This window comes from Cariama cristata, unplaced genomic scaffold (genome assembly GCF_000690535.1).
Source record: "Cariama cristata isolate BGI_N322 unplaced genomic scaffold, ASM69053v1 scaffold6366, whole genome shotgun sequence".
Classification (NCBI taxonomy): domain Eukaryota; kingdom Metazoa; phylum Chordata; class Aves; order Cariamiformes; family Cariamidae; genus Cariama; species Cariama cristata.
Window position 1 is genome coordinate 1 of NW_009620293.1, and position 14186 is coordinate 14186.

The window sequence follows — 14186 nt, forward strand, 5'->3', positions numbered from 1 at the left end:
CCCCCCGTATAATTTCTTGGAACCATTCTATTTTTTAATCCCTGTTCATTTATTTATTTTTTCTCTGCTAAATTCTGTTTGTACAGGACATTGTGACTGGTTGTTTCTTGTGGCCTGTGGATAACTCCCTGCAGTCAGGAAACCAAATAGCACCAGTCAATCTTCCCCTGTCAGATCTTGGCTCACGGTATAGGCTGCAAATTGAAATTGAGAAGGATTAGTCTGCTCATCTCACTTTAGATGAAGAGGAGTGGAAAGGATTTTCTTTCTCTATGCCCTTCCTGCTCTTTTGTCCCTTGTCTTCTGTATTTCTTGCTGCTGAGTTTGCATATGAACTAGAAAAATAGTGTAGCTAGAATGATGTCGTAATACAGTTTACTGTCTGTGACAGCCCCGTCTGATAGACGTGACTGTCATGAACTATGAAAATAACAGAAATAAGTTCAAGCATGTTATGTTTGTAAAAGTGGAAGGAGAAGGGTGCTGGAAACGTTATTGAGGCTTCATCTCTCTGAGTGTATAGAGAGATAAGGGGGTAGGTAGGCTCTGTTGTGGGGAAGCAGAGCTCCGGAGAGAGGAGGTGGTGGGATGTTCTCTGTCGACAACCCGTACTGCAGCCCTGGGACAGTAACCTCTGCAGGGGCTCCTTCCAGACACTGCTCATGGCTTGAAAGAAGATGAGAAAACAATTACGCTTCTTGCTCCACAGTCAAGAAATAACTTACTTCATTTGATAAACATCTCCCGTGATAAATGTTTCCAAGGAAAACAGCCTTTATCTGGTACATTCTTTATATCTTTATGGCATATGGTCAGAACAAATGGAATTTTAAAGTTGTCTTTTGGCTGTTATCCACTGTATTCTTTTGATTCATCACTAAGCAGATCTTCTATTTGGTTAGGTATTGTGTTCCGCTGTGCTTTTTATTTTGCGATGGATAGTGAAAGGTCATAGACCAATATTGGAATTTTGGGGAAATGAAAAAATGAAGGTGTATACCTCTGTTGTTTTTTGTTCTGTATGAGAGAGTTACTTGGGGCAGGGCAAAGCAGTAACTTCTTTGCACCTACTTAGAGATTTCTTGATTTATTTTCTGCTTTATTAAAAGCAGAAAGAGCTTAGAAACTGACCCCATTTGGTGACATTAAGCATTCAGAAAATGCATTCAAATCTTAAATCCCAACTTAAAAGGAATTCCTGAATAAGCTCTTGCACATTTTTCATATTGCTCTGGGGCACTGTCTGGAAAATGACAGTGTTTAGTGTGTAGAAAGTGTACGTTTTAACCGGCATCTTCTGGCGTATGCACAGCTGCAGTTCTGTACTCCAGCCTCAGGCCCGAATTCGGGGTTCAGTGGGAGGTTTTTTGGCCCAAAGTTCAGGCTGTGCATTTTGCATCAATGTTTATAAGCATGGTCTATCATGTAAATTTAAAATCATCTTTCATTTGAATAGACTTTTAGCAGTATGGATAAATGGGCAGTACGCTCGGAAGAATAATACCTTAATTTTTTCAGTCCAGCATCTTCGCTTTGACTGTTTTCCATGTGTAATAATCCTTAGCTTATGCTGCATATTAGGTACATCAGGTTTTTTACAACATACTTACTACAAAACGTGCATGTGTCTACCTGCCCGTTTTTCTGATTCTAAGTGATTATAAAGACATATTAAAATCTGATTAAAAGCCTGTGATTACAGAGACTGGATTTTATTCAATTGCCAATGAGTGTGCCTGGATTTATGTTTGTAAGTGCCTTTCTAAATGATGTGGATGGAAACTAAATACTTAATGTGTTATAAGAGATTATGGAAAACAAGGTATATAGAACTAAAGCCATATTTCTTAAAGCAGGGGAATCGTCATAATACTGCAAGCAAATTAGAGCTGTTGAATAAATGTTGAATTTAATGGGTTGCTGTCTTACAAATGTTCACAGTATGCAGTTTGTTTAGAATTAAATGATAATCTGGGCTTCATAGACACTGGAGTGAATAAATAAAGCAGTCATTATAGGAATTGCACTGAGCTGTGGGTACGCACTAATGCTGCAAATTTGTTAATGGACAGTAGTGCCACGCTGGGAGCAATGTCATGATAGACAGTCTCAAACAAAACAGCCACTGAGGACCTGCTGTCTGAAAGCATTACTCTCTTTGTCAAACGTCTTATCAGGAAGGCTCTAAAAGATACTGCAAACCTGTTGTACACAGACTCTTCAGTGTCTGCTTTTACGGTGCCGTTAAAGCGTGTGCTGGCTGAAGCAAGGGATGGGTGCAGGTTGGGAGGGGAAACCGGGCAGAATGGGATTTGGTCAGGGTGATGGTGCACTGCATCAGAGAGGTGAGTCTGCTAGGTGGCTGAATTGGGACAATAGTACATATATGATTAATTAGTATCCTGATGTCTTAGGGGTCGTGTTAGTGTAAAATCTGGGCTGTGGTATTGCTGCTAGTATTGCTGTGGCTTATCACTTTCATGGTGGTGCTTGCATTCGCAATAGCTAATGAACCAAGTGTGGTCTGTTTTGCAGAAAAAAAAAAAGAGATGTGATAAGCTTTTTGCATGGTTGTTTTTCAGGCAGATTGTTTGCCGTTCTTGTTTGATAGTGGTTATATGAACGGTTGTGCCACCATCTGTAGGAACAAGTGATGGGTGTATGGCAATACTTGCATAAAATTCTGACCTGATTGATAGAGCACGTTCTTTTCTGTTGTCAGCTCTGTATCTTACGTTACAAGGAGATCTGTCACTTAATACCCAGCAACTTTGATCCGGCTTTTTCTTCTCCGTTGATGACTTCAGCCTAATAGAAAGCAGCTAATGTGATTGCTGGTGAAAAAATGCTGCCTTCAAGAGCCTGTTCAGTATGAATTCCAGTAACAAAGATCAAGTTAATGCTGTTGAAGGCCTTCGAGGTCTACTGTGATTGCTTCGCAGTCAATTCACCTCTTTCGTTTCCAGCAAAATGTCGAAGCAATACAATGAAATTATTTTGGTCCTACAACATGTGTGCCAAGGGGCCAATCTAACTGTTTGCTAATAATAACGCACAGATGACTGTGAGCAAGCATTTCTGAGAGCCAGAATCCTCAACAAAAACCATTAAAAGGGAGAGGCTCGCAGCCAGCCGCTGAATGAGTGCAGGCTCATCAGATTCCAGCTCTGGCACATTGCCAGTCATTAAGATGTCAGTTTAAAATAAACTTTACATCATTCGTGAGGGAGACCGCAAGTGACCTTTCAAATATAAATGAAAAGCATGCAAGTGACCTCGTAATTTCTTCTTTGGCTCTTGTATTTTTAGAAGAGCCATAAGATCTTACTGCTTCCTCTCTTCAGGCTCAATGAGAAGACTGCCATCATCTGCTCTTAGCATCAGTTGTGGAATCATTCTCATGCCATATTACCTCTGGGTAGTAAATTAAGAGTGTGACTGGAGAGGTACAGGCAGTAACTGCAAGAAGATTCTTCTCTCTTCAGTGAAAGCTTTGATTCTACTGGAGGTGCGTACCCTGCTCCCCAAGCAGCAGCATGAGACTGCGAGAAGAGATACGTGTGTCAGATTATCCCTGATGGGATGGGTCTGGAGAGTATTTAGCATGCAGTGACTGAAAACTAAAAATAAGTGCGTTGCTACTTCATATTGATGTGTCAGCTCTGTGTTTTGATCTTTTTGACGTGACTTTCAGATTTTTCTTTCCATTTGAGACTGGGAGTGAGTCTGGAATGATGCCTGCCACTTACAGGAATAATACGTCTCCATTCCCTGATTTCCAGAAGAAGTGACGTTCTTCCTAGCTGTTACTGATGGGCATAGTGGAGGTACAAGCTAGCGCAGTGGCAAATTCCTTCTATTCTTATTCCATACAGTGAGGAGATGGGGAGGAGGTTAGTGTGGAACATCACCTCGCCACGTGCCCGATGGAGAGCCCCAAGCAGACATGATCTCTTTGGTCATGCTGTGTCCTTTCAAAGGTCCCCTTAGGCTGTCAGAGTGGCATGAAGGTCCTTCACGTACCAGACAACATTTCTCTTCGCGGGATTCTGCTGGTACTCCAAGTCAGCCCGTGTGTCTGCCTTGTAAAGTTATATATTTCATTTTTAAAAAAAATTCCAAAATGAAAAAAAAACAAAACCCCCAACATTCCGGGCTTTAAAAAACTCTGAATAAATTCTCAGGATTAAAGAACTATTTAGCAAATAGTAAGTGTGGTTTAAACTTTCTTGTAGATAATTTGTCTATGGGAAAAGTTAGAAACCAAAAAGTAAATGTACTCGCTAACCAGAGTGACTTTTGAGGAGGAGGGATCAGTACTTGTTCCCTACAAGACAGGCAGGGCAGTAGCACAGTATTTCTACCCGTGATTCCTGAGACAGGCGAGGCACATCACCGCATTTCAGATGGTGGAAAACAGAGTTTTCTGCTTTCTTCTTTCTCTCTTTTGGTCAGAAGGGGCAGTACCCCGTTGTTCCCCACTGGGTAGCCCCTGCCAGGGGATGGGGGAAGAACAGAGACTTTTCTGCTTTGAGGATTCACTCTCCCTGATGTCTCTGGGTGGGAAAGGGGTGTCCCAGGCGGGCTGGGTGTCTGGGTAGGGGCAGCAGCCGAGCCCCAGGGCAAGGGGACCCCAGGCATGAACAGTAAGTGTTGAGTAACTCACGGTAAGAAGCAATGATCCTGTGAAGCCTTTACAAACATAGGACTTTTAATCCAGATGTTCTCAAAGCTTGGTTCAGATAAAGCATTTTAATTTCCTTTGTTTTCTAGGTAAGGCGAGATGTTCTTACCCATCTACCATGTTTCACTCCAGAGACGGCTGCATTTTAGTCCTAAGCCGTGTATCACGTACCGAGCGTTTAGGAACACTTTAACATTTAATCCACAACCGGCCCCCCCTTGTTCCTGCCCAAGCAGCAGCCTGTTGGGGTCCCTCGGTGCCCTTACGGAGGCCCCGTCAGAAGTGGGTGCCGCTTTGCCCAGTTCTGCAGCAGCCCCGTCTGCAGCGCAGCCGCCGAGCAGGGGGCTACAAACGGCTTTGGGAGCAAGGCTCTGCTTTTGAAATTTTCAAGCAAAAGTGCTGATGGTAATTTAATGATGGTTGTGGTGGCATTTTGATGATGACAATGGTAGAAAAACACTGGGTGTTCTCCTATTTGATATAAATATCCAAAAACATTTAACATGTTTAAAGTGATGTCCTCCCTTAAGCTCAGCAAAGCAGAAATTTAATCTTTTCTTAGATTATATATCCAAATAAAGAGGCAGAAAAATAATTTAATAAGACACAAGATAAAAATTGCAAGTTACAGCCATGTTTTCATGTTTTGCACATTGCCTTATGTGCATTGATAGCTGCATCTATCAATTAATCACCTGGAATGATAAAAAATTACTATCTTTGGCATGTTCAAATTGACCATTGAGTAAGTTATAGCAAAGTACCTGATTTAGATGTGATTATCAGCTATTATTATGATTTATAAGATGTTAAAATATTACAAACTCTGTGGGTTGAACCAGTGATGTTTCTGGCTCAGTATCTGACAGTAGCCCACTGTGGATGCTGAGAAGTAGGAATAGGAAAGACTGTAGTGATAACTCCCAGAATAGTTTCCCAGCCCCCAACAATTTGTTCAGAATTCAAACAAAAATATGTCTATTTTTAGATGCCTTTGACAGTCATTCTGAAGACAAATAATAAAGGTAGTAGTTAGCAGTAGTCTTTGTTCCTGCCTACCTGTTACTAAGAAGAAAATCTTTCTCAAATTTTCGCGTGTACTCATAAACCCCCAAAATTACCGGCTCCTTCATCCTCCTCCTTCTGTTAAGATATTGGGAAATTTATTGGTTTTGGCCATTTGCCTGAAGTCCAGAAAAAAGAAAATATTTAAACCCAACGTTTGGTTGAAAAGAAGCAGATTCTTCTGCTGAGGTCTCCCTGTCTTTTAAAATGCCTTGAACTCACCTTTCAGCAGCAGCACTGGGGTATGGTCTTTCAAAGTGGACAGCTGCTTAGGGCTTTGTAGGCTCACTTACGCACATGCTGAATAATGTTTTCTATTTCTGGGACACTGATGCAATGTGTGTCTACTAAGAAGCACACTTTCATTTAATACTAAAGCAAAGAAGAAAATATATCTATACGGGATTCAGCCAAAGCCAAACATACTAAAGAAACAATGAAAACGAGAATTGTGGCGGAGGGGCCATAAAGAGATGAGGCAGGATCGAGGAAAATGTTCCTAGAGAGTCACAGCAGCAACAATATTTAATTTTAGTTTCCTTGAGAAAAAGGGAACAAGGCCTAAAAATTGAGAGATCCCTGCTTTGGTGAGGAAAACCCCACAAACATCCTAGTGCTCTTGCTAACCTGTGGTCATAGATGTAAGTGACAAAAAATACGGATCTTAATTCACTCTCGACAGTGCAATGTGCTGGAGGTATAGGGAGTGAAGGAGAAACTGAAAACTAGTATTTTATGCGGCGCTTCTGTGGAGCTCCTGGCCTGGGGAATTCAGGGCTGAGCACAGCATTCAGTTTGGTATCGCTTTCATATAGCAAATGCAAATGTAAAGTCTTTGCAAATAGTTTTCTCCATGCCTTCCACTTTGCTTGATGTTCTTTTTGGTGCATCCCAGCTTAGATTACTTTGAAGTGGTTTGGGGCCATGCTTTACCCCATGCAGCTCCTCGCTGTGGCAGCCAAAGGTGGAACAATTTTTCTCTCAATTAGAGGTCACGTCTGTATGACCTATCTAAATTCAAAGAGTAAACCAGGAGTACTGCTCTCTTGGGGGTCTCTACAGATTTCTGTCTCTTAGGCTGCAGATAAAAAAGCAAACTTCTCTTGAGACTGTGTTTCTGATTGCCATGCTCGTGGCAGAGTCCAGAAGGAATGCAGGCGTCAGTGGTCTTTCAGAGGCAAAGGGGCTACGCTGCAGCGCTGCTGCCTGCGCAGCGTTGCCCCTCAACGTACCTGAAGCCTTACCCTCAGCACTCCGCCAACGCCCGACTCCAGAGAGCCAAAATCCTTTTTGTCTCAAATGTTATGGTATTGCCGTACATTTGCTGCAAAACTCTGGTTTGGTATTGTGTCCTCTGGTGGTGGTTCATCAGTTTTTAGTTCTTGTTTCCACTGATGCTGTACAAGTTCCTCCCTGTAGATGAGCTGAATTTTCCCCTGGAACGGAGACCCCGTTTGCTGCAGAGCCCAGGTTCTTCACTCACCTTCTCCTGTGGGTAGTGTCCTGGAGATCGGATTTGACACCTGATACAGTTACGTTAGAAGACCAAAACTAAGCATAGATATTTACACATTGCTTCCATTGAGGTATATTCAATGTAAGTATATTTTCAGTCCCTCTCTTTTGTTTTTATAGTACAGACCTTACCTCTCAGAGACATGCCGTAAAGCCATCTTACGCTATTTTGTCTTGTTGAGGGAAGCAAGCTGAGCCTGTTCTAGCCATTTCCTTGGCGTGAGGTATTATGGAAAGGTGAAGTCCTTCAAAGGCTGCTTCCTCGGAGAAGGAAGAGCGTGTGTATTGCTGAGTGTGTCCACATCACTTAGGTCTCTTTGGCGCTAGGAAAGGCACTACTCCTTTTGTGACTGAATAATTCATGTTACTTGACATTGAATCCTTTACAACTAGACTTCTCAGGGAGTCTCAGTGGATATTTTGTGACCATTGTAAATGCCTCAGGACAAAATTTATGGTTATTTTTCAATACATATAAGATGTACTGAATGTAGTCTAACAAGATATTCCTAAAAGAAACACAGCTTCAAAATGAGTGAAGACATTTTTGACTCTGTTGAAGAGGTTTGAATTCCTTACTCTGAGAGGGAAAGGAGCTCCCTCTGAAAGAGCTGGAAATGTTCAGGAGCAAAACTGAGAAAGTGCACCGTAACCTCAAGGAAACAAGTGCCATGTCCTGTTTTCTGTGTTTGTTCCTTGTTAGGACAGTAGTGTCTCGAGATGGAGAGCTCTTTTTTGGCTATTTGAAGATTAAATTGCCGTGCACTGTCATGCTGCACAGAAAGCACTATGGACCTGAAAGCTGCATCATTGATATGTCTTTATTATTTCTCTTAGATCCTGAACTGTGTTGGACAGATGCACCTTTAGAGGTGGAATGCTTATCTGTAGTAGCATCAGACTTCCCAGGGAACAGCCTTTTGCCACATTAACGTACAGAGGTGGATAGAAGGGGCTTTTGTCCCAAACAGTTCGCCAGCACCTTTCTCCTTTGATTGTTGCCATTTTCATCATTCAGACCTGTCTGGTGAATCAAACTCTCCTTGAGTAGCCTCTGAGCTTAGTTAGCTTGCCTCTTGCAGCAGCCTCGGGTGGAGGTTAGGCTGTGCTTGCTTCCCTTGGGATACTGGAGTTTGGGAAAGGCCACCTGCGTGTCTGCTTACCAGCAGGAAGCTTCTCCCTGGGGTCTGACCTTCTTTTTTAGTGGTTTAAACTGTTTGAAACGCATGCTGACTTTGTTCATTTACCCTCTGTCAGTGAAAATGTCCTTTCTGGTGACTGTTGTCTGAGCTGATGAAATCCAGGCTCTCAAAGCCTGCCCAGACGTTGCGTTAACGACCACGGGGTGGTCGCTTTTAGACCTTGTCCAAAGTTTACAGGTAAAAGTCAGAATCTCACCTTAACTGGTCAGTCCATCCTCATTTTCCCTTTTGGCCATTTCTCACCAAAATGTTACCCAATCCCAGATGACACAAAACTTAGAACTCTTCAGACATTGCACAGACTGAAGTTTTGTATTAGAAAAGCTGCGATTATTTCAGCTCTCGGTTAAGGTTTTTATTGTACACGCGAAGAGCTTAGAGGGGCAGCGTGCCTGTACCCAGAGGTACCAGAATGCCGTTCTGGGTATCAAACTAAATCTTAACTGGGTGGAGGCTCATGTAAGGTGGTATAGGGAATATGGATCATTGATCCTTGCATTTCCAGGTGTGGTTTGATGTCCTGATACTGTTGGTGTGGAATTGGTGTAGATCATGTGCTTACATTTATATGGTTGTCTTACAGCTGTTTTGTTGTTGTTGTTGCTGGACTCTCCTTCTGCCCTCAGACAAGCGTGCAGATGTCTCTCCAGGGATGCATTCTGCCCTAAGTTACTCCAGGGATGGGTTTGCTGCACTTAGCAGTGTTAGGTTTATGGCTGGACTCGATGATTGTAAAGGTCTTCCAACCTAAAAGACTCTGTGGTTCTCCGATTCCTAACCTTACAGAAACTGTGGATCTTTACAGCGCATCAGCTCCACTGCGGTTTCCATGCCTCACCTTCCAGCCAAGCTAACTGCAGTCCTGCTCAGCTGGGGTTCATTTCTCAAGGAAACGAGTGATAACGGCTGTGCTGTTGTCACGCCGTGGCGATGGGTACGGCATCGGAGGTCCTGCGGTCCTGTACCGGGGTGCCGCAGTTCAGGATGTGCGCGCACCCGGCCGGAGCCCGGCGGTCCGGGCAGCGGTACTGCTCTTCCGGCAGAGGAGCGCCGCCTCGTGGTGGTCAGTGGGTATGACAGCTGGCTGCACCGGGGCTTCTTGTCGCTCCATGAGGAGACATAAATATGCTGGACGAAGGATAGCAAGGACTATTTCTGTACACTGTTTTTATGATTAAATTGATAATTCATTTAAAAACAAAGGAAAAACCAAACCTGAGTAGAGAAAGCATATCTTTGGAAAAATTAAAACATTTTTCAATGACAGTACTGCCTGCCTCCCGCCGCCCCCAGCCAACCTCCTAGCTTACTGCTCCTGCTCCAGGACTTGGTTAACGGATTGTATCCCGGTTTGGTGCTCAGGCGAGTGTCTGTCCAGATGCGTGTACAGAAGCTGGTTCGGAAGTGTATAGTTTATGAAACAGTGGTTTTCACCAAGTCTGGAAAACGCTCAGGTCAAAACGCGTACCCCCGTATTTCATCGCGGGCTAGAGAGCCGTCTTGCTTGCCGCCGGAATAGCCTTCCTCTGGGTCCCACACCACCAGTTCTCCGCTCGCCTTGTGCCTTGGCAGCGCAAACGCACTCCGCGAGCCCGGGGGTTTGGTGTCCAAACCAGACAGCAGAGTTACAAATATTTATTGAAGACAAGGGCTAAAACAAAACCCACGCTTAATCTGTACCTACAGAGGTTAAATCAGAACGCTGTCTCTGGTCAGGGTTTCTTTTTTCCTGCACACTACGCCTCTGATTAGAACTAGAGAGGGGGAACCTCCTGCACGGGAGCGCTCGTCCGCTGCGGGGCCTAGACCAAAAATACCGGACTCTGTTCTTGACCAGGGGAGAGTCTAGCTCGTTCTTTTGATTAAAATGAACATTTTTTCGCTTCTTTGAGACACACTTTTTTTTTTTTGGTCAGGGTTTCTTTTTTCCTGCACACTACGCCTCTGATTAGAACTAGAGAGGGGGAACCTCCTGCACGGGAGCGCTCGTCCGCTGCGGGGCCTAGACCAAAAATACCGGACTCTGTTCTTGACCAGGGGAGAGTCTAGCTCGTTCTTTTGATTAAAATGAACATTTTTTCGCTTCTTTGAGACACACTTTTTTTTTTTGTCAGAACACCTGCTCTCTCCTGCATTTGACTGACCAAGTGAGTCCCTTTTTGCCGGGAGGGAGTGTACATCTCCCTTCTCTCTGGCTCTCTGCCGGCCGTTGGCTCCCTACGCCGCGGCCCCCCGACAGCCGCGCCTGCCCACGCCCCGTAGAAGAACCCCGGCAAAGCTCGCGGTCGAACCGAAATCTCTGTGGAGTCCCCGTGCCGCCCGGGGGTGGGTTGTGGGGGGCTCCTTTGTGTCAGCCTCCCCTTCCTCTGCCGGACAGAAAGGGGCTTTGCTCAGGCACATCAGGCTAAAGGTTTGTTTTATAGTTAAACAACTTGCTGTTATTTAAACATATTGAACTGTTTACATAGAAACGAATTTCAAGTGTGTTTCTGCTTTTGTATGTTTATGTTACAATCAGGTTTGCGATTTACTGTGCCACAATACCGCATTTTGCACCGCTTACTGGAACGACCTTTTGTAAACCTGTAGGTGCTCCTAGATGGGTGATCACAAAATCTGCTTTGTTTTCTGACTAAGAAATGCTTTATAAATGTTTATTTTAAAAGACCGCATGGTAGATAGATTGTAAGCGACTCTACTGTTAAAAATAATCTTGTGAATCAGTTTCAGTGCATTTTCAGGAGAAAAGAGCAAACAGTATAGAAAAAGAAAAGAAATAATTATTTTGACAAATCGTTGCAGAATATTGCTAAACTGGTATTGAAAACCAGAGACTACAGCACTGCCCTTCAGGGTTCAGCATCCGCATCACAGGGGATAGAAATACTGCTGGGTTTCTTTTACCTACTGTGCAATTTGGATTCCAGTGAATTCAAAGAAGGAAAATGTAGTTTCTGTAGGCACTACATATAAGATGATGAAATGTTGCAGCTGTAAAATTAAAAAAAGGAGGAGGATCATGAAATTACTTTTGTAGGTCTGGCAGTTAAAAAAAAGCAGGTTTCTTAATGCTAAAAATTCTTAAAGAGTGTAAAAATATAATACTTACATGCCCTCTAAACAGCTTTCTTTTGTTACACAGTGAGGACATCTAAAGAGAGGATTTTTTTTTCACGTTCATTTTATAACCTGGGATACAGTCACATAGAATTAAAAAATCTACACCTCAAGAACAAATGCGTTAGCATTTCCTATTGCTAACGCAGGGTTTTCAATTGCTTCCCTACTAAAAAATGTTCCAAAACATTATAGGAAATCAATATCTATTTTTACAGGTTTCCTTTTAACTGCATCAGCACAGTTGTCTAAACCTGAAGTAATGACTTCAGTAAGAGTAAACTCTATAATTAAAATTACATGTTAAATCTGTCTAATGCAAATTGACAGGTGCAGAAAAATTCAGAATTAAGCGTGCCTACACACTAATTCTGGCATAGCTTTAAGTCTTCCCACATTATCTGCATTGTACAGCTTTTTCACAACAGCAGCTCGAGATACTGCATCCCGGTCATAGTAATGACGTTAGCGTGAAGCAGAGAGGGAGGTGTGGTGCCGTTACGAACCCCAGGCAATGGTCGCTACGGCCGGCGGCGCTGGCCATTGCCACCCTGCTCTCGGTTGCCTTTGGGTCATCCCTTAGGAAAAGAGGATGTCAGCCCTTTCCTCGCAGCAGCAAAAGTCCATCTTCCTGTTCTTGTTTCTGTGTTAAAAAATGAATGTGCGTTCTTATGAACATTTGTATTTTTTCTATTATTTTTTCTTTGAGAAATAGCAAGCAACCTCTAAAGGCTGTGTGGCAATTCAGTGGAAGGCAGAGTGCTACACATTTCACCGGCATTTGCTCACCTGCGGTTTCTAGTTCAGACCAGGCCCTTGAGACCACCCAAATGGGGTAAGACAGAAGGACGTCTGGCTACTGATGTCCATCTTCTGACCGGTGTTGGCTAGACTGGTGGGAAGCTGGAGCTCCTAGGTTCTCGTTGCCCTAGCACACGATGTACTTGGTGAGGACATCGCTTTTCTAGCTAGGTCAGCAGCTGAGACCTTGCCCATTGGGTTCTGTGGCATTGGGCTGCGTTTTACCTTAGGCTGCAAAAGCTGAGAACTGCAGTGCTCCCCGATGAAGGTTCACCTTTCCCAGCTGGAGGAAGCCCCATCCGTGCCTCGTCGTGTGAAGAGGAAGGGACCGAGCTGCTAAGCAGTGAGTTGGGAGAAGGCCTGAAGAGAGAGCGTGGCGGGGGGCTGTAGAGGTGGCAGGTCCCTGCACGGGGGCCGGCACATCGCGTCCCCTCGGACCGCGGGCTCCAGGCAGAGCGCAGGGAGACCTGGCAGCCCTAAGGCAGGAGCAGAGCAGCTCCGCTTCCCTGCAAGGCGCATGGTGGACTTAGGCACATTGCCTGCCTCTGCCCCAGTTCCTCCGGCTGTAGAATCGGTCCAGCTACATTTGTAATTCTGCCTAAAGAGCTCTGGCTTCCACTGATGAAAGCAGTGTACAGGGGTCAAGTATTGTAACTGCCCTGCGGTACTCTTTGTCATAGCTTTTTGCCAAGTGAGGAGATTCTGAGACAAGGAAAAGAAAAACTCTGATATCAGAATGCATTCGTTTATGTATATTGAAGAGAAAACCAAACTTTCAGGAACATTTGAACACTGTTATTTTAAAAAGGTAAGCTCATGTCTTAATGAGTGTGAAAATTTGGGTAGTTTGTGGGATAAAAGTGTTACAGAGACAAATGGAGAACAGTGGACACATAAAGATGGTATTCCTTAGAAAGCAGCTTTGGGACATTTGTAGCAAAATTTACCTCTTCGACTAAGAGGTTTTGGTTTTAACAGTTTTTGCTTACAAAACAATGCTGAATTTACAGTAGTCAGTGAGAAAGTTGTTCTTCTGACCACAGCTGAGCACGTACAAGAACAACCAAACCTTTCAGGCCATGGTCTATTTTGTGTTCCTCTGGTACATTACAGAGGTGCCCATCACCGTAGTGTCTCATGATCTTGATACGGTACATGAAAGCTGCCCCTCCCTTGCAGTCGGTTTTGTAGGCTAATACATTATTACAACATGCAGTAATGTGTTCAAACTCATTATAACAGTTGGGCATTGAATTGGATACTGCGTCCTCAGATTTAATCCAAACAAAGATCGGTGAGAAACCAGTATTGCAACATACTTGTCACACTAGAAGAATTTGGCTCTTAGCCATTTAGTTTATTGTTTGCTTATTGTAGCAAAATGGAATAAACTTATTTAATTTGATTTGTTTCTGTCATTCTGTCTGGGGAATATTATAATAAAACATTTTAGGAGCATGTATTTCCAAATAAAAATATGCCCAAGTAAATACGAACAGATGTCTTGTGCCTTTTAACTCTTATTTTACTGTGTTTTTCGCAAGCTAGCCAAACATATATGATGACATCGCTATTGTCATGTCATATGATATTTGACCTGATGCTGTCTATAGTTGGTGTAAAGAGGCAGGCAACCATCAAGACTTACTGACTCTTTTGTTACTGATCGGGAAATAACTGGCAGCAGATAATGGATCTCACACAGCCCGCGGTACTTATGACACCTCAAAATTTATAAATAGACTTGTTTCTCAAAACATTGCCCAAATGCCACTAAAAAGTGGCGCTTGCCTTGAGGTCTA

The 14186-nt window shown here is 43.5% G+C and overlaps 1 protein-coding gene across 1 annotated transcript in view; it reads left to right on the forward strand.

Annotated features, from left to right (window-relative positions):
* Positions 1–9396: 9396 nt before the first annotated feature.
* The window catches only part of LOC104162757 (transmembrane protein 117-like), a gene marked incomplete at its 3' end in the record, with an annotated part of 99906 nt that continues 95116 nt past the window's right edge, over positions 9397–14186 (forward strand). Inside the window, exons 1-2 of the mRNA XM_009701567.1 lie at positions 9397–9491; positions 9829–9938. Of these exons, the coding sequence (XP_009699869.1) occupies positions 9397–9491; positions 9829–9938 (205 nt within the window). The remainder of the gene's footprint in view (positions 9492–9828; positions 9939–14186) is intronic.